General features: G+C 56.5%; 2 protein-coding genes and 1 pseudogene across 3 annotated transcripts; 2 read left to right on the top strand and 1 right to left on the bottom strand.

The window, feature by feature from the left end:
* The first annotated feature begins 33 nt into the window (after nt 1–33).
* NAB2 (NGFI-A binding protein 2) lies at nt 34–5,976 on the top strand. The gene is made up of 7 exons (XM_037845406.1): nt 34–276; nt 1,710–2,583; nt 3,008–3,141; nt 3,441–3,492; nt 3,587–3,719; nt 3,915–4,106; nt 5,096–5,976. Exons 1-7 carry the CDS (start codon nt 194–196, stop codon nt 5,203–5,205), a joined length of 1,578 nt encoding a protein of 525 aa, XP_037701334.1. The 5' UTR covers nt 34–193; the 3' UTR covers nt 5,206–5,976.
* A 426-nt stretch (nt 5,977–6,402) lies between these two features.
* STAT6 (signal transducer and activator of transcription 6) lies at nt 6,403–20,663 on the bottom strand. 2 transcript variants are annotated; one of them, XM_037845405.1, is made up of 24 exons: nt 20,536–20,663; nt 20,230–20,345; nt 19,592–19,715; nt 16,703–16,839; nt 16,199–16,337; nt 15,843–15,926; nt 15,266–15,404; nt 15,102–15,154; nt 14,767–14,915; nt 14,028–14,159; nt 13,712–13,900; nt 13,254–13,341; nt 13,001–13,123; nt 11,841–11,933; nt 11,325–11,531; nt 10,073–10,167; nt 9,833–9,969; nt 9,368–9,514; nt 8,825–8,888; nt 8,605–8,715; nt 8,362–8,454; nt 7,582–7,647; nt 7,362–7,490; nt 6,403–7,266 (listed from the first exon to the last, which is right to left on the bottom strand). In XM_037845405.1, exons 4-24 carry the CDS (start codon nt 16,816–16,818, stop codon nt 7,077–7,079), a joined length of 2,544 nt encoding a protein of 847 aa, XP_037701333.1. In that variant the 5' UTR covers nt 16,819–16,839; nt 19,592–19,715; nt 20,230–20,345; nt 20,536–20,663; the 3' UTR covers nt 6,403–7,076. The 2 variants fall into 2 exon arrangements, with proteins under 2 accessions (XP_037701333.1, XP_037701332.1); XM_037845404.1 differs by lacking the exons at nt 19,592–19,715; nt 20,230–20,345; nt 20,536–20,663 and adding an exon at nt 19,440–19,565.
* On the top strand, nt 12,283–12,646 carry LOC119541435 (annotated as a pseudogene).
* Nucleotides 20,664–21,737: the final 1,074 nt, after the last annotated feature.

Below are 21,737 nucleotides of genomic sequence, written 5' to 3'. Positions count from 1 at the left end.
GGGGAGGGAGCGGGGGGTGGGGTGGGGGCAGAGGCACAGAGAGGCGCGGAGGCTCGGAGAGAGGAGACGTGGAGGGAGGGAGGGAGCCTGGACAGCGGCGGACACGGCATCGCGCGCCGGGAGGAGTGCAGCGCGCACCAGGTGCAGAGTGCCAGGCACCGACGGGGGCAGCCCGGGTGGTCGCCGGCCGTCCATGCACAGAGCACCCTCCCCAACAGCCGAGCAGCCGCCGGGCGGAGGGGACAGCGCCCGCCGGACCCCGCAGCCCAGACTCAAGTTAGTGGGCAAAGGGAAGCGGCGGGGAGTGGAAATGGGTGGAGCCGGACTCGAATGGGGTCCGAAGGGCGGAGGTCGAGGGGAGGAAAAGGGAAAGCGGGACGGGGGTGGAGGGTGGAGACTGATGGAAAAGGGGGTGAGTCTTCAAATTAGGGGACCCTGGGAGCAAGCAGGGATTTGGGATAGGAAAGAGTTGTATCTAGTTTCCCTTTTCCTTTTACCCTGTGGGCATGTCCTGGCAGGGGCCCGGAGGCATCGTGAACCCCCCCCCCCCAACCATAACAAAGAACGCGGGAGCCCCCAAGTGTCAGGGGAAGCCCGGGAGCTCAAGCTAGCAAAAGTGCTCGAGGAGGGCCGCTCAGCTGGCTCAGTCTGGCTTTGGCTCCCGGGTCCGGGAGAAAACGGCTCCTTTGGGCCAAGGAAGCATCTGCGGGACACTGGGCAAGCAAAGGATGCGTTAAACGTGTCTTCCCATTTCTGTTCTTTTATTCACGGTGGGGGGTGGTGGTAGCAGGGGAGCTGTCGGTGTGCCATTCCTCTCTCCTTGAGCCGCTCCCTCACTCTATTTGAGGATGTGGGTGGAAAATGAGGGAGAGGAGGATAGGAGGGAGCCCCCGGGCGGTTTTCGCCCACAGATGCTACCACTGTGGGAGGGTGTGGGGGCCGAACGGCCCCAGAAGAGAACAATTGAGGCGCCCCTCCCTTACCACCCCCCATGCCTGAGCTGAAGGGACAGACCTGCTGAGCAGATGGGAAGGTCAGTGCCAGGAGAGGGGCCAACTGTGGGGCATTGGGCAGCCCCGAAAGGAGGGGAGGTCCTGGGGGTAGTGAGCATGGGTCCCTTAAGAACATCTAAAGCAGGTGGGGGGAGCTAAGGAGAGAGAAGCATAGGTCCAACTGGTTCACTAGGTGGGAAAGGGCAGGGAAGGGGCCATACCTCCCTCTCAGCCACCTGGCAAAATGCCTTCAGGGTTCCAGCCAGCAGTGGCCCCAGTGTCCACAGTGGGAGAAGAGGCAGTCCTACAGTCACCTGAGCATGGGATGTCACCTTGAGTAGCGCTGAGACTGCTGGGTGTTTAGGGTGGAAAGTGAGGACTGTTCTGGGGGAGATGGAAGTTCAGCAATTTCAGGGATGAGCCCGAGGGCTCCTTGTCCCAAGCCTGAAATGGTACAAACTGAAAGTGGGGACTAAGAGTCTTTGATTTCTGCAAAGATTGAGCATTGGCTTTCGGTGCTCCTCACCAGTCTGAGATGGCTCCGGATAATCTATATGTCTGAGCACTATCTGATTCTCGCCGTTTGTGCTCAGGCCTGGGCAGTGGGCAGAGAGCATTCAAAAGAGGGGAAAAGATGGGAGGACAATTGTGGGTTTGGGGTAGCCCCCAACAGGGGGACCTGTACCGACTGCCTCACTCTCGTGCACTCCTCCTCAGGCCCAGTGCCCAAACCATGGCACTGCCTCGGACGCTGGGGGAGCTGCAGCTGTACCGGGTCCTGCAGCGTGCCAACCTCCTTTCCTACTACGAGACCTTCATCCAGCAGGGAGGGGACGACGTGCAGCAGCTGTGCGAGGCGGGTGAGGAGGAGTTCCTGGAGATCATGGCCCTCGTGGGCATGGCCACCAAGCCCCTCCATGTCCGACGCCTGCAGAAGGCCCTGAGAGAGTGGGCCACCAATCCGGGGCTCTTCAGCCAGCCAGTGCCTGCCGTGCCCGTCTCTAGCATCCCGCTCTTCAAGATCTCTGAGACTGCGGGTACCCGGAAAGGGAGCGTGAGCAATGGGCATGGCAGCCCAGGGGAAAAGGCGGGCAGTGCCCGCAGTTTTAGCCCTAAGAGTCCCCTGGAACTTGGGGAGAAGCTGTCACCACTGCCAGGGGGTCCTGGGGCTGGGGACCCCCGGATCTGGCCAGGCCGGAGCACTCCAGAGTCAGACACTGGGGCAGGAGGAGAAGAGGAGGCTGGTTCGCCACCCTTCTCCCCACCTGCAGGGGGAGGAGTCCCTGAGGGAACTGGGGCTGGGGGTCTGGCAGCAGGTGGGACTGCGGTTGGTCCAGACCGACTGGAGCCAGAGATGGTACGCATGGTGGTGGAGAGTGTGGACAGGATCTTCCGGAGCTTTCCAAGGGGGGATGCTGGGGAGGTAACGTCCCTGCTGAAGCTGAATAAGAAGCTGGCGCGGAGTGTGGGGCACATCTTTGAGATGGATGATAACGATAGCCAGAAGGAAGAGGAGATCCGCAAGTACAGCATCATCTACGGCCGCTTCGATTCCAAACGGCGGGAGGGCAAGCAGCTCAGCCTGCATGAGGTGAGGACTTTGGCGTCCCAGGATCACTCTTGACTTCAAGCCTCACCTCACTCACCTCCAGGAATCCCAGTGCTCGCCAAGGCTATCTCTTTGCCCCTTAACCTGGAGCCCTGCCCCAGCCCCCTCCCCCACATACCCCAACCCTAGCAGTTGCAGTGCTTCTTTCCTTAACTGCGGGAACCCAGCTGTCCAGTTCAGCATCACTCAGGGCCCAGTAGGAGTGGAGGAGGCCCCGGGCATTCCTCAGAAGCTAAGGGTGCTGACCTCTGTCCTTCTCCCTCAGAAAGCTCCTGTGTGGTGTAAAAACCAACCAAGCATCCATGGATGGGCCTCCTGTGGCTGATGGTGAAAAGCTGTAAGGAGGCCCGGGAAAGGCAATGGGGGGCATTAGTACCCTGACTGCCGGGCTGCCCCCTCTCCACAGCTGACTATCAATGAGGCCGCTGCCCAGTTCTGCATGAGGGACAACACGCTCTTACTGCGGAGGGTGGAGCTCTTCTCTCTGTCCCGCCAAGTGGCCCGCGAGAGCACCTACCTGTCCTCCTTGAAGGGCTCCAGGTAAGATCCCTATCCCAGGTCCTCCCTAGACTGAAATCCTGCCGAGGAACTGGATCATGTCCCAACCTCCAGTCAAGGCTTCTCCAAGGCTGCTTCCCACCCACCTGCACATCCTGCCCTTGGCCATGTCCTCTTTGCCCATGCCTTCCGTCCCCTCAACTCCCCCTTGTGCCCCCAGAACAACAGTGCTTGATCTGCCCAGCCCAGCCCAGCGGCTACCTTGCAGGGTCTATTTTTATCCTGCCCACCCTACGGCCCTTTCCTAGCCTCTCTTTCCATATCCCGCTTGCTCTTTGCAGGCACCACCCTGAAGAATTGGGAGGCCCCCCACTGAAGAAGCTGAAACAGGAGGTAGGTTTTCCAGGGTGCACGTGAAGGGGGTCACACAGTCTTCCCCAATCCCCACCCTTGCCAGGTCCTCATTTCCCCTTCGGGGCATCCACAGGTTGGAGAACAGAGTCACCCTGAAATCCAGCAGCCTCCCCCAGGTCCTGAGTCCTACGCACCCCCATACCGCCCCAGCCTGGAGGAAGACAGTGCCAGCCTGTCTGGGGAGAGTCTGGATGGCCACTTGCAGGGTGAGTGGGCATCAGAACACTTCTCTCCTCACTAGGGTGGGGGTGGGGAAGAGGGCACCAAGAGGCAGCTGCCTGGAACAGGAGTGGGAGGCCTGGCTGGATGGGGAAAGAAGGGCCTACGGGTCTGGCTGTGCCACTGAGGGTGGGGGTTGAGTTGGCTGCAGCCCCTTATCTGACCCATGCCCATGCCCACAGCTGTGGGGTCGTGCCCAAGGCTGACGCCGCCCCCTGCTGACCTGCCTCTGGCATTGCCAGCCCATGGGCTGTGGAGCCGCCACATCCTGCAGCAGACACTGATGGACGAGGGGCTGCGGCTCGCCCGCCTCGTCTCCCACGACCGCGTGGGCCGCCTCAGCCCCTGTGTGCCTGCGAAGCCGCCTCTCGCAGGTGAGGCAGCGGCAGTGCTGTCCCGAGCACCCCAGCCACCCTGGCCCCACACGGCAATCCAGGAGGGAAGGAAGAGGGATGTAGTAGTCATCGGGCAGGAGGAGGGTCAGGCTCTGGGCAAAGCAGGCTTGGGTTGAGGAGAGGAGAACTCTGCAGGGCTCTTCCCTCTGGAGAAGGTCTGACCCTAGGATATCTGCCAAGGGAGAGCTGGGAGAAGCAGGGAGCAAACAGTGGCAAATGAAGGGGAGCAGGAAGGAGGGTCACCAGTCAGGGAAGCTGGGATGGAACTTCCACCAATGCAGTTGGTTGGAGAAGGCTAGGAGTCGTGGGGGTGGGGTTGCCCAGCTTGGATATGGAGGAGCCCAAAGGTGGGGGATGCATTGTGTGTGGATGGGGGAAGGGGCCGGCAGAGGCTGGGCAGCGGCTGGGCCGAGAGAGTGACGCAGCAGACAAAGCCACCAACCCTGGCTTGGTATTTTTAACTGTGCGTGGGTGGGAAGTGGGGGCGGGACTAGAAGGGGGGGTTCTTCTTGGGGGAGGAGCTGGGAGGCTGACTTCCTGTGTTCCCTCTGATTTGCCTTCCTAGAAATATAGGGAGCCGTGGTAGGGTGGGTGGGGCCTGGGAGGGGGCCAGGGATGAGTGGGGGCAGCAGAGCCTGGAGCGGGGAGGGGAGGAGGTCAGAGCCAAGCCACCCCCGCAGCTCCTGACAGAACCAGAAATTCCAGCAGAACAGAGGCGGGAGACACATACAGAGACAGAGACACATACAGAGACAGAGAGCTACACACAGGCAGAAAGGGGAGGGGGGGCACTGCACGTGCTCTGGTATGGGACCCTCCCCCCCCATACACATGCAGTGGACAGGAGGCAGTGATTCAATAAGTCGAGCTCATCTGTCACAGTTCTCTCTGACCCTGCTTCTGTTCCCAACCACTTCTCTCTGCAGCCTCTACCCCACAGCCTCCTAACCTATTCCTTCTCCCTTCAGAATTCGAGGAAGGTCTACTGGACCGATGCCCTGCCCCAGGACCCCATCCTGCTCTGGTCGAGGGTCGTAGGAGCAGTGTGAAAGTGGAGGCCGAGGCCAGCCGGCAGTGAGAGGTGGACTGGAGTCCTCGGATCCAGGATCCTAGACTTCTGGCTCACACAGACCCCTACACTCCTGATCCCCAGAATCTAGTCACAGTCCTGGATCCTTCTGCTGCCCTTCTCCTGCCTCCCCACCTGCTCCATGGGCAAAAAACTATGGGGCTTCAAGCAATAATGAGCAGGGGCCTGGCGAGAGGACACAAGGAGGGTGCGTGGTGCCCTCTCACCCCTGCCCAGAGCAAGGGGGCAAGGACTCTGCCTCCAGGGCATTTGGGGTTCTCCCCTCACTTACACAACATATTCCCATTGTCTCTAGGTTTGAACTGGTGGTGTCAGCAGTTGGACTCAGTTTGGACATGGGGGAAAAGGGGGACTTCCCTGGGAAGGTCCAGCATCTAAAAATGCAAATGTTTTCCCCTGGAACTGGGGGCTTGAGAACACTGGACCTGCTCCTTCTCCCTTCCCCTTCCCCATTTTTGTGCTTCTAGTTTGTTTTGTTAATTTAACAAGTGCTGCAGTTTGCCCACCCATCCCGATCTCTTCCCCGAGTCCTCAGCAAGCCTTTCCCTCCTGCTCTCTCTTGCAGGGGTGGGGTGGATGTGGGATCTCCTTCAAGCTTCGGCCCCCTCGGGAGGCCTGGGTTGGTCTCAGGGTCTCCCCAGCTGGGGGCCAGGCCACAGCACCTATCTGAGCAGTTATAGAGCATCTTTCTTTTCAGATTGTGTACAGTAGATTATTTATTTTGTTATTTTGGAATAAAATTTATTTTATGGCTTAGGATCTATGACTCCCAAGAGGGAGAAAGGGTGACATGGGGTGGGGGCGTGGAGGAAAGCTGGTGGTGGGGGGGTGGGGATAGGGGAAGAGAAGCAGTGGGTAGGGACACTAGTCCACTCAGAGAACCACACACATAGGCTGAGTCCCGGACTCTCCCCACCTGACTCCGGGAAGTGGTGAACAGCCGAAGCTACAGCCATATGCAAATGTCCTGATCACACAGACCCACCTGGACAGTCCAAGTCAAAACTGAGTACATTTGGATTGGCACACAACAGATACCAGCACACTTGCTGGTGTCTTGTGCATTGTCTTACACTTCCAAATTTCTATCATCACGCAAGCAAATCAGACACATGTTCTCCTATGGCCATACCCCTAATGTCTGTACATTAATGTGTCTTGGATACACACACTTGGACACAGCTATACATGAAGAAATGGCATTTATACTTACTTGTATACAATCTCATACACATACCAAAAGCCTCCATCTGACGCAGGAATTTGGGGTGGTTTGGGATGTTTTGTTTCTTTTTTTAATCTGGTCAGAACCCACATCAGTAACCAAATGTACAGACCCCTCCTCTCCTTACCCCCAGGGCTGAGCCCCAGCCTTTCCATTCCATCCCCAGCCTCTGGTGCGAATGTGTGCACGTGTCTGTTTTTTTTCTACATGTGCGTCCTGGGCCCTGGCACAGAATGGGCGGAGAAGCACTCCATGCCCTGACCTGCGCTGCTGCCCAGCTCCCATCCTGCCCAGCCCTGTCTTCCAAGGAGAGCTGTGTGTGTGTGTGTGTGTGTTTGTGTGTGTGTGTTCTGTATGTGCAAGCAGGTTGGAGTGTGTCCCACACTGAAGCCTGAACTTCCCTTCCTGTGCTGGAAGGAGGTGGCTGGGGTATGTGTCTGTTGGGGTGGGAGGAAAGGAGTGGATCTGCTCCACCCACAGTGTATTCCCCTGGCAAAGTCTCTTGGCCGGGGAGGGGGTGGGGGTGGGAGGGCACCCTCCCCATGTGCTGCTTGGCAGGAGCATGGGCAGGTGTCCAGAGCAGGTCCCGTGGGGGTAGAATAGCTGTCTCTCTGGGCTTCCCCTCCAGCTGGGATCACCAACTGGGGTTGGCTCTTAGGTCCAGGTGGGACATGGAGATCCCAGGCTGCCCATAGCGGGAGGGCTGCAGAAGGGGCTGAACTCCCAAGGGCCCTCCACCTGACTCCCTCTGCCCCTCCAGGAGAAGCTTGGTGAGGTCCTGTTCAGTAGGGGGCAGCAGGGGAGGGAACATGTCTTCACTCACCCTGCAAGGAGGAAGCGAGAGAAGCGGTGGGATAAGCGCGGTGCCTGTTCTGCTAGAAACCACCCAGGACCCACCCCCAGGTGAGCCAACACTCACCAGGTACCCTGAGGGAACCCTTCCACCTGCTGGCTAAGGCAGCTTTCTTCCACCATGGTCACATCTGGGCAGAGCAGGGGCTCAGGGGTGGACACAGCATGATCCTGCGGCTGGCACGGCATCAGGCCCCTGCCCGGGACCAGAAAAGGAGACGAGGTGAAGGTGGGTTTGGCCGGGAAAGAATGGGAAGGGCAGGGGCAGGGGCAGGTTTGTCACTCACTGGGGGTGAGGCTGGTCAAAGGACTGGCTAATCCGGCTCAGGCGAGGGGGCATCTGCAGGTGAGGTCTGGAAGCAGGAAGGTGGGAACAGTCAGAGGGAAGAAGGCTGGGCCAAGGCAGGGGATTGCAAAGTCAAAACCATTAAGGAAACAGAAGTTCTGTCTCCTTGTTCTGATTTCATCACTCAATAACTGCAGGGCCGTGGGTAAGCCATTTCCACACTCAGCTCAGCGCCCCAGTCCTCACCCCCACCTCACCTCCTGGGAGAGGACAGGTTATGCCTTTTCTAAGAGGTAATAAGCACCTAGTGTTGCTGGGGAACAAAAATGTCTAGGCCACGTCAGGGCCAAAACAGATGAATAAGTAAAAACCAAGGCAGCAGATAAGCGGAATCAGATTTCAGGAGCAGGAGAGCTGAAACTAATACTTACATGGTAGCTCTTGCTGTGAGCCAGGTACTGTGATCAGCTTTATACATATTATTCACTCATTTAATCTTCACACTAGCCTTATGAGGTAGGTATCATTATATTACCCCCCAGTTTACAGATGATGGCACTAGAGGTAACTTGCCCCAAATCTGTCAGAGGTGGAGCTGGAATTCGAACCCAGGCAGTGTGGATCTCAACCACGACCACCTCAATGGAGTCAGCAGAAGAGACAAGGAAAAGGCAGTAGCATTTACTTCCCCTTTCTCACAGAAGAGCCTCTCCTAACAAATGCAAACCCCCCTTGCAGGTGGAAATCCCCCCACCCCAAGAGGCCAGGGGTTCCAACTTACTCCTGGAAGGGTGGCAACACATTGACCGATTCTTCCGGGGAGAGGGCTGGATATGAGGGGATGGAGTGAGGGTGTGGTGGGTACACCTGGGGCCTGGGGAAAGAAAGCAGACCCCCTGAAGCCAACCCTTCTCCAAGAAAGGAAAATTCTCTGCTTCAGCCCCCAATGCCAGCTCTCCCGGCTGCCCCTGCTGAAAGCCTGTGTGCCCAGACCAGCCCTATCCCTGTGTCTCAAGCTCCTTACACCATATCTGGGCTGAGCTGCATGTTCATGGAGGATTCAGGGGCCATTCCAAGATCATAAGTGGGCACCATAGTAGGCATCTGAGTCTCCAGGGTGGGAAGTGGCTGGTCCCTGGAATGGGGGAGGGTAACGTGTCTGACCAAGGGCTGATGCCACCATCCCTACCTGCAACTAAATACCAGCCCTCAGGCCCCACTCCCCATTCACAGCTCATGCTCACCTTTCCACAGTCATCTTGATGGTAGCTGGGACATAACCTCTGCCATCCTTACCCATCTGTTCAACTGTTGTGGGGAAGAAAGGAGAGCCATGGGGTGCTCCAGAGTATGGAGGAAGGGAGATGGAAAAGACAGGCATGGAAAATGGGGGAAGGAACAAACAGACAAAGGCACCCAGTGTTCTTTTTTACTTTAATTGCTCTTTTGTACTTTAATTATTATTCTTGTTATTTTTGTGTGTGTGGTAATGAAGGTGTCAGGGATTGATTTTGGTGATGAATGTACAACTATGTAATGGTACTGTGAACAATTGAATGTACGATTTGTTTTGTATGCGTGGTATGTGAATATATCTCAATAAAATGAATATTAAAAAAAAAAAAGAAAGAAAGAAAAGACAGGCATGGCTGATGGGGATCCGGGAGAAGTGGAGCTAAGAAGAAGGGGAGGGCAGTCAGGGGTGACCCACAGCAGGCAAGGAGGGGGGCAGTTGGGAGCAGAGATGTGGGAGACAGGAAGAAATCAGCACTGCTGCCCCAGCTCACGCTTGTAGTGGCTCCGGAAGGCCTCGTCCTTGGGTTTCTTGGGGTAGAGGTTTTTGAGCTGAGCAAGGTCCCGGATTCGGTCCCCTAGTGAGCGAATGGATAGGTCCTTGGCAGAGAAGGGCTGGATGTTCTCTATCTGTGGGGTGCCTACAACAGGAATGACAGCTTGGTTCCCTCTGGTCAGACTTTCTTCCCCTTCCGCAGCCCCCACCTCAGGACCCACTCTCAATCTTCCCAGGCAATGGGAGAGGTTCCCAGGGTGGGGGTCCTAAGGGAGGGAGACCCACTACTCTGCATTCCCACAGAGCTCCCAGTGAAATGATGGAAGGAAGAAGGGAAGTTGGACCTAAAGGAGAACTTCCTGAAGGTCAGGACTGGCATCAAGGAAGCCAGGGCATTTCCTTCCCAGAAGCAACCCCACAGGCCCTGGCTACAGGGGCAGAGGACTGGCTGGGGTGATCTCACCATCCTGGCCGCGGATGACGTGGGCAATAGTGATGCCCCCGATCTCTGAGTCGCTGAAGCGGAGGAGGAAGGTTCCATCGGGCTCATTGAGAAGAAGGCTAGTGACGTACTGTTTGCTGATGAAGCCTACAATCAGCCTGGCCAGGATGAAGGGCGGGAGAGAAGATGGGAGTGGGAACACTGGGTATGGAAAGGGAGCTTGAGGTACAGTTGCCCAGGCCACCTGGGGTAGGGACTCACCGGTCTGACCAGTAGCTCCGGAGACAGCGTTTGGTGAGGTCCAGGACACCATCAAACCACTGCCAAAAGGTGAAGCCCCGACCCAGCAGGATCTCCTGTTGGAGAACTGGTGTGAGCAAGGGAGGGCCGGAGCTGGAGCCTGCTTGGGGCAGGCACTGTGCCACGAGTACACATACTGGACATAAGACCCCTCCCTCATGTTTACTATGCACCAGGCACTATTTCAAGCCCTTTCTATATTAATTTATCTGCTTTCTACAAGCCTATGGAAGAAGGCACTAAAATTATCCCAACTAAGTGCAGAAGCACAGAAAGGTCAAATGCCTTGCCCAGGTCCGCACAGCTGATGAGGGATGGAACCCTGATGAGGGATGAACTGGGATGGAACCCCAGGCTCCAGCACTAGAGCTCCTCTACCCACTAGGCTGCACCCACTCCCTAAGGAGGCCTGGCTGCAGTGGAGTCCAGAGGAAGGCGAATCACTGGGTGTGAGTCATGCTCCCTTTACTGACATATCCTCCAGTCACGTGGGTGTGTCTTTCTTCTTTTTTTTTTTTTTCCTAAGAGAGCAGTACTGTTTACTTAGCTGGTCATCAACCAAGACCCCTACATCTCCTCTTTTCCCCTTGTAATCCACCCAGTTCTGGGCCACCCCTATATGGGAGACAGTAAAATATAGTAGTTAAGAGCAAGAATCAAAAAAAAATGGGGTTCCATTGCCATGCCACTGACCTGCTGTGAGACCTTGGACAAACTACTTAACCCCTCTGAGTACTGGATTCCTCATCTGCAAATGGGGATCGTAATAGTGCCCACCTCAGAGGGATGTCGGGAGAATTAAATGAGACAACACTCATCAAGTGCTAAGCACAGTGTCCGGCATGTAGTAAACTGGGAGCTATTTTTACTGCACATGTCCCTGTGGAATTCCATTCCAGTTTTAGCAAGGGGTCAAAGTCATTTTGAATCAGAGCTCTGTTGACAAACAATCTGGGAGGGTTCTGCAAATCGCTGGTAAAGAGAGAGGACAGAGAGCCTCCCAGGCCAAAACCTGAGGGATGCCAGAGGCGGCATCCTCTGGGCTGATCCCTGGCGCTGAGGGGTTTCCCGCCTGGGCCATGGCAGAGGCCTGCATGATGGACCTGATGGGGCGCCGTGAAGAAACCAGCCATCAGAAGCCAGGCAGAGACCCCAGAGTGCCCTGGGGATGAGGAGCTTGGAGGTGGAGATCTGAAGGGCAGAGGGGAATGACCTTGTTGAATTGTGACCAGGACACGGCGCGGTGCTGGAAGGCCTCCATGCTGAGGCTGTTGTCATTGAAGATCTTCTGGGCCAGGAAGAGGAAGTGCTCAGGGAGCAGCCCCCGGTTGGTCCCCACCTCAGCCATGAACTTGAGGTTCAGAGTTTCACACATCTTCTCCCAGGGCACCCGCTCAGCCACCACAAAGGGCACGCGCTCCTGGGGTGAAGGGGAAAGGAGAGGGTGCCTCAGGCCATCACTTGTCCCTCCCACCTCCCCTCAGCTCCGTCCCTCCCCAGAACTGTCTCCCTGTGCACAATCATAAAGACGGCGCTTTTCCAACAGTTCTGTGGTGCTACGACATGATAGTTGTTAAGGCTGGGACAAAAGATGTCAGAAGGAGTACAAAAGCAGGTGCACAAGCATCAGTCATTCCATGCCCGATACCCCACCAGCCTGCAACATGGGTGCCCTCCCAAGTTAGAACCCCCTCAGCCCCTGCTCCACCCACCCCAGGTCTTTCCTCACCATCTCAGAGAAGGCATTGTCCCACAGGATGGTGGCTTTGGCATTGTTGTCTTGGTTGCCATGGACGATGACCACCAAGGGCAGAGACAGGACCTAAAGGGGGTATGGAGGGGGGGTTCTTCTTAATGGGGCCTGGCTCTGAAGCTGCAGAGAAGCTACTGGACTCACACGACATAGTTAAAAGTTTCACATGCTTTCTGACGCTCAGTAGGGTCTGACCGAGAAAAGTGGTTATGTGTCAGTGTTCTGCAGCCAGACTTCCAGGTTTCAAATACCAGCTCCAACCCTCACAGAGTGTGACCTCAGGCACATTACTCTCTCTATGTCACGATGTCATTATATGTAAAATGAGGCCAGTAATGGTACCGAGGTGCGGGTTCCAGCTCCCGGAAATGGAGCAGTCTCCACATAACCCAGCACCCAGCCCCTCACCCTACTGACCATGCTGTCCTGCCTGCCGAAAGAGCACCAGGCCAAGCAGAATGAATGCAAAGAGCTGCAGGAGAAGAGGAGGCGAGAGGCTACCACTGCAGCCACCTGCTTGACAGATGCTTTAGTGGATCACCTCAATGTGGTGTGGTCCAGGCCTACGTGAACCAGAGGAAGCTAGACCACGAGTTGAAGACTCTCCAGGTCCAGGCTGCCCAGTTTGCCAAGCAGACCGGCCAGTGGTGGAGAACTTCAACCAGGCACTCAAGGAAATTGGGGATGTGAACTGGGCTCTGAGCATTGAGCTGGACATGCGCACAATTGCCACCGCACTGGAATACGTCTGCAATGGGGAGCTGCAGTCTGCCCCCTCCTAGCCTCGCTCCCCTTCCCCTCTACCCCAGCCCTCCTACCTCACCCGTGGAGGCTGGAGGGAGGCTGAATGAAAACACAAGACTCCATTGCAAAAAAAAAAAACTTCATAATGTTATTGTAGAATGCAAATGTGTGTGGATATATATATATATATTTCACTTAAAACAGTGCCCTGGTCTATAAAAGTGCTTCTAAGTGTTGGTTGCTATCATGCTGTTATTCTCAGGGACGAGCACTGAGTGTTCCTGCTCCTTCCCATTCACCCAGACACACGGGTGGGGATTCAGGGCCCCAATGCCAGGCAGGAAGGGGCATCTGGGGTCCCAGATTGGGGCAGGGCTGGGGCCTCGGTTCACCTGGAGCTGGATGGGGAGTTTGTTGGGGCCGAGCGGGAAGCTGGTGGAGAAGAGCACAGCACACTTCTCCTCGGTGACAGACTCGGTGCCTTTCCGCTCACACCGCTTGATCTTCTTCAGGAGCTGCCAGGTGGGGGGAAGGAAAACAAGGGTGAGGGCAGAGACCATGTCTACCGGGCACCCCACACCCCTACAGTCTGAGGCCCCCTGGCCCCACCTCCATCCCTGCCCACTGCATCCTGAAGCCCCTCACCAGGTTTTTGAACAGGGCAGAGCAGCAGTTCCCGGGAATGCTGTTCTCCAGGGGCACTGTGTTGTTGATGATTTCCCCAGTGCTTTCTCTGCCAGGGGAGGGCCGAGAGTGGGCGAGCTTATCCTGGCTGGGCCGTGTGCCCCCGTGAGAGTGAGGAGCTTGAGTGCTTGGGTGAATGGCGTGGACCTCCACCCCCACTCCCGTTGGCCCCAAGTCTCCAGCTCCCCGCTTGAGTTCTTAAGGGAGGAGTCTCCATCTTAGTCAAATCCTGATGCCCCCCCACCCCCTTCTAACCCCTGAATGGGTCCTTCCCCTTCTTCTGCTTTGAACAGTCAGGTTCCCCATACCCCATGGCCCTTTCCCCACCACCCCAGCCTTCATGATGCCAGCCCCCCAGGCTCCTCTGGTCTCTAACACCCTAATAGGCCTCTCCAGCCCCAGCTCCAGCCCCAGCTTACGCTCCAGCACCGGGCCCCTGGGGCATGCTCAGTTCCCTTGCTTGCTTCTCGGTCACCATGTCAGCCTTGACCACTGGGGGCTTGGCTGGGGCCCCCAGGAACCGCAGACCCAACAGGAACCGAACTCCAGCCTGGAACTTGGTCTGAGTCTTCAGAACCTGAGGGGGCTGCTTCTCCACCAAAAAAGAGCTGGGAGGAGTGATGAGGACACAAGGGGCGTTAGCGCTGGTTTCCTCTTGATACCCTCCCCTCCACTCTAACCCCTTTCTGTCCTTGGGGTCTGCTCTAGGCCAGGCTGGGGGCTCACGGGGCATACCTGGTGACGAGGGTTCGCAGGACTTCATCCAGCCGGCCAATCAGCGATGCCCGGGTCTTGGGCTCCAGCTCCCCACCAGCCGCCCCCACCTCCTGCTGCAGCTGGGAGTAAATGTCCACCAGGCTCTCACACCTGGGGCCAGGACAGTGGTCGGGGGCATGGACTTTAGACTGCCTGCTCCAGCCCAGACCCCCTCCCCTAAACCCAGGAAGAGAGCAAAATAGTGTTTGTGGAGCAGTGGGGAGGGGTATTGGGTGTGACTGCAAGGCAGCTGAGCTGGAGGGGCTCTGGGACCTGCCTTGGCTCTGGGTAGGAGGCTCATTCTCGAGACCTGGACCCTGGCGGAAACCCAGCGCCTCTTCGCCAGGGCTCTGGTGCCCAGGACAGCTGCCAGCACGCACGGTGCTTTCATGCAAACTAAAAGGTGCCCCCCACCCAATAGGCCTAAGAGTAAAATTCTCCCCACACTCCTGGGCATAGGGCTTGAAAAGAAGAACATGGGGTGGACAAACACCCACTTGTGCCCACTTGTGCTCTCCTGGCTGAGCACTTGCACAGCATGCAACCCAAACAACAGTGTGCACAGCCCTGGTGGATCCGGCCTCTTGGCCCACCCCAAGGCCGTCCCACCCCAAGGACCTCTCCCTTACCCCTGTGGGTCCTGCCTACAGGACCTCTCCAACAAGGATAGCAGGTGCCCACCCCCCGCCTGCACCCTTCCCCATCAGCCCCACCCTACCTCTCCTGTAGAGGGGCCAGGCTCTCCTCGAAGGGTGCTCCATTCCCTGCCAGCTGCTGCTGCCGTTTCCAAATCTGGATCCTCTTCAGCACCAGGGCCTGGGCGGCCTCCAGCTCCCCCACAGCCTCTTGCAGCAACACTGGCAGGGCCTATGGGCAGGAAGGGGCCTGAGCCAGGGCCACACACTGCCTCCTCACCTAGCTCTTGGACAGAGGGTCTCTTTCTCCCCTCTCTGACATTCCCCTACCCACCTCAGTCCATGTCCTCTGAGGTCTGACCTCCATCCCTCCAGCTGTACTCTGAGCTCAGCCTCCACCTCTCATCCCGTTACTTACCTCGCTTGGCCCAGTCCCATTGGCAGGAGTTTCTATCAAGCTGTGCAGAGACACTGAGGGTGGGGGCAGAAGGGGTGGAGGTTTGGTCAGGATGAGCTCCAAAGGGGGATTACCCCCTATACACTCCCCAGAGCCCTCCTGGGGCTCCAGGCCCTGGCCCTCACCTTGGCCAGCTTCAGCCCCCTGCTGCAGGGCTTCTCGGAGAAGGCGGGTCTCCCCCACCCGGTGCTGCAGCCTCCGCAGTACTGTGTTAAACTTGAGTTCTTCCTGCTTCCAGTGGAAGGGCATTGGCAAGTGGTGGAACTGCGTAGGAGGTACAGATGCCAAGAGGTGAGACACTCTGCCCATCTCTCAATACCCAGCCTCCACTCCCTGAATGGTTGCCCACTGCCACACTGTGCAGAAAAGGAGACGACCACTCCCTTGCCTGGCTCCCCTTTTCCCCTTAGGCAGCTCTTCCTGACCTTTTGGAATTCCTGGGGGATCAGACTTTCACCCCCTGGTGGATGCAGTTCCTTACCCCCTTGCTCTATTCTCCCCAGGCCTTTCTACCCATAGTCCCTCATTTGAAGCTTCCCTGAGTTTGGCCTGAGGTTCTCTCTGACCCCAGGAACCTCCTTTGGTCATCCTAGGCCTAGAACACTGAGCCTGTCCTGAGGTTCAATTCTTTCTGGTTTCTCATGGCTCAGACTAAAGCCCAAGGGAGCTGAGTTGGGGGGGGAGGGGGTAGTATCACAATACCTGTTCCATAACAGCTTTTTTCTCCCCTTGAAGTATTTGTTTGAAAGTGGCCACCAGCTTCAGTGGGTCCCTCTGGTATATGCTCTGTGGAGAGGAAGGTGATGGACAAAGTTAGCCTAGCTCTTACCCACATCCTTCTCCCCCTCCAAACACACCTCCCCCAATTCACACATACACTGAAAGATGGCACAACTTCAGACTCCAGAAGTTTCCAAGCATTCACATGTTTTAAAATCTCATCTGCATGCTAGCTAATACCTAACCACAGGAACACCAATTTTCTTCCAGCAGCCAATGCTCACCCCGGCCCTGCCCCGTCCCCACCCCAGCCCTGTCCCCTCCCCTCCTGTCCTCACCTCCAGGGTGCTGATGTGTTGCAAGAGGGCGCTCCCCTCTCCCTGTTCTCCAGCAGTGGCCTGAAGGCGCTGGATGGTGGCTGAGAGGAGAGCACTGGCCACTTTGCAGCAGAAGGCGTCTGAGCCGAGCAGGAACTCCCTGCGGGAAGATGAGCTACCTCAGCTCTCCTGACCTTCCACCCCACAGCAAACATCTCGGCATCTCCTTTCTCCCTCCTAGTTCTCCATCCAGGCCCTCTGCAGCCCTCACCCATGCCCCTTGTTCCCCAATTTCCCAGCTGTTACGGGAAGTGTCCCTCCTCTCTGGCTCAGCCTCCCCAGGGGAGGACTCCATGTGTCAACATGCATGGTCTGGTTTCGATGGGGCAGACTCTCTTCTAAATCTAGGCCACCAAACATGGAGTAACAGGTTTCAAATCCAGAATTCCATGGGTGGAAAGAGAACCCAATGGCGGGGCTGGTGGTGCTGGTGGGGGAAACCAGCGTGGGGCAGCCAGGACTCACCAGGGCTGGTTTTCCAGCCAGTCGCCCAGGAGATGCCGCAGGTGTTGGGGAAAGTCGACATAGAGCCGCTGCAGTTTTTCGGGGGGCATCTTGGAGACCAGACCCCACAGAGACATGATCTGGGGTTGGGAGGGTGCCTAGAGAAGAGGAACAAGGCCACTGTAGGAGATGCCCAAGAAACTCAGCCTACCTTTTGGGGCAGGCTGAGGATTGGCCCACCAGAGCCCATCCCCACTGCCACTCACAGACTGCCTCAAACCAGAGACATCCTTGGTCAATGCCTGAGTCAGGATAACAACTTCGAAGGTGAACATGGGGTGATGGTGGTGGGAAGGTCTGTGCTGCAGCCAGAGGTGTGGGGAGACAAGGGGAGACAGTGTAGTGGGGAAAGAACTCTCTTAGAGAAGGCAGAGGACTCAGGTTCCAGTTCTCCACCTGGCCCTCCTTCAGTGGGCAAGGGACCCCCCCCCCCCACTTTGTGGAACCTATCCTCCTCATCTATGATATGAGGGTTAGACGAGTACAGAGCTTTCCATATCTCTTTTAAAGCAGTAGACAATTTTAGTGTTTAATCTGTGAAATCTCAATTATACAGATGCTAAAAAATTAGAGTCACTGTTGAAAGCAAGTGTGGAAGACCTGGAACTCTAGTGCATCCCTATCTCTTGACCTCAAAGGTGTCCCTGGAGAAACCCCTCAAAATTCCAGGACTCCACAAGACAATTTGAAAACCACCAGGCTAGATGATGAAGAAGAGGATAAGTAACAACAGCTGCCATTTATCAAGCACTCATTATATGAGGCATTATGCTATGTGCACTATCTCATAAGAGCCTCACAACAATTTCTAAAATATATAGTTATCCCCTTTCACAGATGAAGAAATTGAGTCTCAGGCAGGTTCTCTGACTTGCTCAAGGCTACTCAGCTAGGGAATGAAGCTGGGATTTGAATCCACGTCTGTGCAGCTCCTGAACTTTAACCACCGCACTGGGCTGTTGGGATCCCTTCCAACGCCAAATCTCATCATTCTAGGAAAGGGGGGAGGGTGGGAGGAGAAATGAGGGAGGAGAGACTGAGAAAAGGGGAAAGTAGAGAAAACCAAAGAAGAGTGTAAGAGAGACTGGAGGGGGAAAATGGGGTTAATAAGCCTGGAGCGAAGTGCCTAAAAGAGGGAGAAGAAGTGAGGGAGCCTTAGAGAGGAAAAAAAAGAGGGAGAGAGGAAAGGAGGAGGTGGAAGAAGTAGGGGAGATGGTTGTATCCCCACTTCTGTGTGGGCTGCAGGGTAGGGGGTAGACCAGTGGATTCCCAGGGAGATGTTTCTCATCTCCGAGAGAAAATGGAGAGGATGAGAATGGAAAATCCCTGGATCTCCCCCCACCTAGTAACCCCAAGTCTTCTGTTGCACTTTCAGCCTCTTCTCTCACCCAGGGTTCCCAAAGGGATGGACAACTGGCTCCAAGATCCTCCAGCCCCTCCCCTCACTCTTGACCCCAGGGGGCTCTTTTCTCCCAAAGACAGAATCCTCTCTGCCCCTCCCCACTCCTGCTCCAACAGGGTCCTCCAACAGGCCTTGCTCCCCCCGCCCCCACCCCTTATGGGGTAGCGGCCCTGGGTTGGGTCTGTATTTCAGATTCCAAGGAGGACTCGGTTCCTCTATCTTCTCTTTCCCTCTTGTGACTCTCCTGGTGCTCAGATTCCAGACCTTTTGTCCCCTCCCTCTAACCTATAGGGATTGAAGTAACCCCAGGCCTCAGGCAGTCTCCCCTCACCCTCCACCCCGTTCCCTTTATATCTCCTGGGATGGTCCTGGCTTCAAACCTCCTCCTTGACTCCCCAACCCCCCAGCAAGGTGCCGCCGACCGACCTAGACAGGCCAGGGCAACTTTCGCCTTGAGCCCCCGAATGGGGACGGGGAGGGAGGAGCCACGCTGAGAGGGGGCGGGGCCAGCGTTCCCTCCGAAACCGGGAAGGGAAACCCGACGTCCAGGATCCTCGGAGGCCCACAGCGTGGCCTACACCCCATCACCTCAACCCCTACATTCTCGAGTCCTCTGACCGTGGGACCACAGGATCAAAAGTCAAGAGTTTCTCAGAGTTGCCCAATGTGTGTATGTGGCCGTGGGGGTGGGGGCGGGGAGGCGGAGCCAGCTCAGCACGAGGAGGGTTAACTCGGCGCCACTGGGAAATCTGTGCGTCTGCAGCGGCCAAGCGTGGAGCAGGCTTCAGGGGGGAAATTCCCCCTCCTCTGGGGCACCATGAGGTCTACGTCTGGGGCTTGCTCACCCCCCAAACAGGCCACACCCTTCAACAGGGCCCTTTATGGGGGATCAGGATAAAGGTTTGACAGGGACCAACTGCCCTCTGGCATCAACCTTCTAGGGAGGGGCGGCCACTTCCCTCCACTCGGAGGGCAGAGGGCACCTCCTTCCCTCCTTTCCCTGCCTTTTCATCACCCTGGAGGTGCGGTGGTGGGGGCGTGGAGAAAGTGACACCCCTCACCCCACCCCGGCCAGGGTAGGGGCGCTGGGACTTGTAGCCACCCCAGATTCCTCTGAGAGTTTGAAAACTTGCCAAAACCCAGTACCAACACCAACCGAAGCAGTTTGTTGGGGGCTCTCCACCCTGCCCAGGGGAGAGTCCTCAGAGGGCCTCCCCACCCCCCCGCCTCTGATCGACCTTCCCCCTTCTCTGACTGGACGCCCCCACCCTCCCCTCCTCCGAGGCATCCCCTCACCTTGGCAACCCCTCTGCCGTCTTCTCCCTCTCTCAGCGGGCACTGGCAGTCCCCATGGGTCTGTAGCTCTGTCCAGCGAGTTGAGGGCCGGCCCTGCTAGCACCTCCCCCCCTCCACCACCACCACCACCAAAAAGAAAAAAAAATACACACACACAATCCTTTCCCGTCCTTCCTCTCCAGTGTAAGCAGTGGCTGCCCTAGCCACTGTTTCCGGCTTCTCTGTCTACCCAGGTCCCTCCCTGGAGCTCTGACGACACCGAGAAGAGAAAGTGGGCTGGAAGAGGAAGAGGAAGAAAGTGGGGTGAGCGTGCTTCTACCGGGCCGGGTGGGAGAGCGCCGGGGGAGCCAGGGCTGGGGGCCTGGGGCCAGGCTGGAGGCCACGACGCTGCACCCCTCCCACTTACTCTGCCCCCCGGAAGTCACCTAATACCAAGCAAGAGATGTGCTTCCCCACACTGCCTCTCTCCCACACTCAGACTTTCGTGGGGGCTGGGGTTTGGACCCACGAGGGACTGGGCTCCCCGGGGCCTCTGGAAAAGCAAATCCCTTTGGACTGTGCGCTCCCTCCAGTGGAGGACCCTGAAAAGCAGCTGAGGAGCCCAGCGCCGTCTGGAAATCCTAGCTCCCCCTCCCTTCTTGGCGGGGAAACGCCTTAGAGGTCGCGTGACCACTGATGGGAGGAATGGGGGAAGGGACTGCCCTGCTCTGAATTCTGGAGGACTGGAGAAGGCACCCTGAGCACGGAAGACCGTCTGCACCCCCTCCTCGCGGGGTACCACTCCACTCACCCCAGTGGGAACCCGTGCAAGCTGGAGCTGCTGCCTGCAGATTCCCGAGGGGCAGGTTTGAATACCAGTCTGCTGGGCAGCCTTGGCAAAGTTCCTATCTGTTTCTGGGTTAAATACTGAGACACACCCCAGAAACACACATGTACAGTGTCCCCAGCCACAAGACTACCCACACGCACACACGCACGCACACATGCACACACGTGCAGGCAGGCTCACAGACATGTCAGCACTCTCAGCCACAGTCATAATGCCCACCTCCACCCCGCCACCCCCCCACACACACACTCCTGCACTCAAACTCACAAAACTTGTTCAGCAAATGCTTCTGAGTCATCTTCATAACTACTGGATGGTTTCTGCAGCTTTTGAGGAGCTGGGGGAGACCAAGAGACCCAGAGAGGCCTCCATGCCCCCAAACCGGAGAGGCAGGCTATTCAGAAGGGGTGGTATGTGTGTGTGTGTTGGGGGGGGGGGGGGGCCGGCGGCTAGTTTCCATTCCCCTTCTCTCCTAGTACAGGGCTGGGTGGAGAGGCCAAAGCTTAGCCTACGCTGCCCCCTGGTGTCTGAACGAGCTCCTACATCTCCAACCCATGCAAATAGACATGTCTGTACTTGAGTGCGCATAGGTTTGAGCCCTCCAGGCAGCAGAGGATAGGAACAAACAGCAGAAGATCACAGTTAGGAGCTGGGCTCTGGAGACAGGCTGCTTAGGTTCAGATCCTGCCAATGCTGCTAAGTGCACAACTCTTGGCAATTTATTTAACCCCTTCATGTTTCAGTTTTGTCATCTGTAAAATGGAGCAAATAGTCTTTACCCTACAAGATTGTAAGAATGAAATGTGACAATACATGTGAAGGCTTAGCATAGTGCCTGGCACATAGAGTAAACGTTAGGCACTGTTTTTATGATCCAGAATAAATCAGGTGTGAGGAAGGCCAATTTGGGGGTGATGTTACCACCACAAAGACAGAGCCTGTTGGTGTGTGTGTGTGTGTGTGTGTGTGTGTGTGTGTTAATTGGGTCTGGAAGGCAGTTAGACTGAAGAGGACAGAGAGCGGAGATGGGAATGGCAGCCAGGAACCTGTCCATGGGCTTGTACAGCCAGCCACGCTGGGATGGCACTTTGTTTGCAATCCCAGGTGCCCACTCTACCTGAGGACACCCACAGTCAGTAGCTGAATTCAGGCTTCATCAATCTAAGGGGTCTCAGGAGGGCCAAGTACCCCCTAACTTGGGTAGGCAGAGTGAAGGAGTGGACAGTCACCAACCCTGGCTCATTTTGGGAATGAGTAGGTGAGGAATAAGTACTGCTGGGAAATTAATATTTAAATTGTCTTCCTCTCCAACTGATTGTACCAATGGGCAAATTGTGATGTCATGGAAAGAACCTAGGCTTTAGAAGCAAATCTGGCTGGGGTCTGACTCCATTTAAGAGCTTTGTGACCATGAGTGTCAACTCCTGAAATGGGGACAGTAGTTATACCTACTTCACAGGGCTTGGACT

This window comes from Choloepus didactylus, chromosome 8, assembly GCF_015220235.1.
Source record: "Choloepus didactylus isolate mChoDid1 chromosome 8, mChoDid1.pri, whole genome shotgun sequence".
Classification (NCBI taxonomy): Eukaryota; Metazoa; Chordata; class Mammalia; order Pilosa; family Megalonychidae; genus Choloepus; species Choloepus didactylus.
Note: the sequence above shows the minus strand (reverse complement) of the source record. Positions and strands in the feature narration are given on the sequence as shown.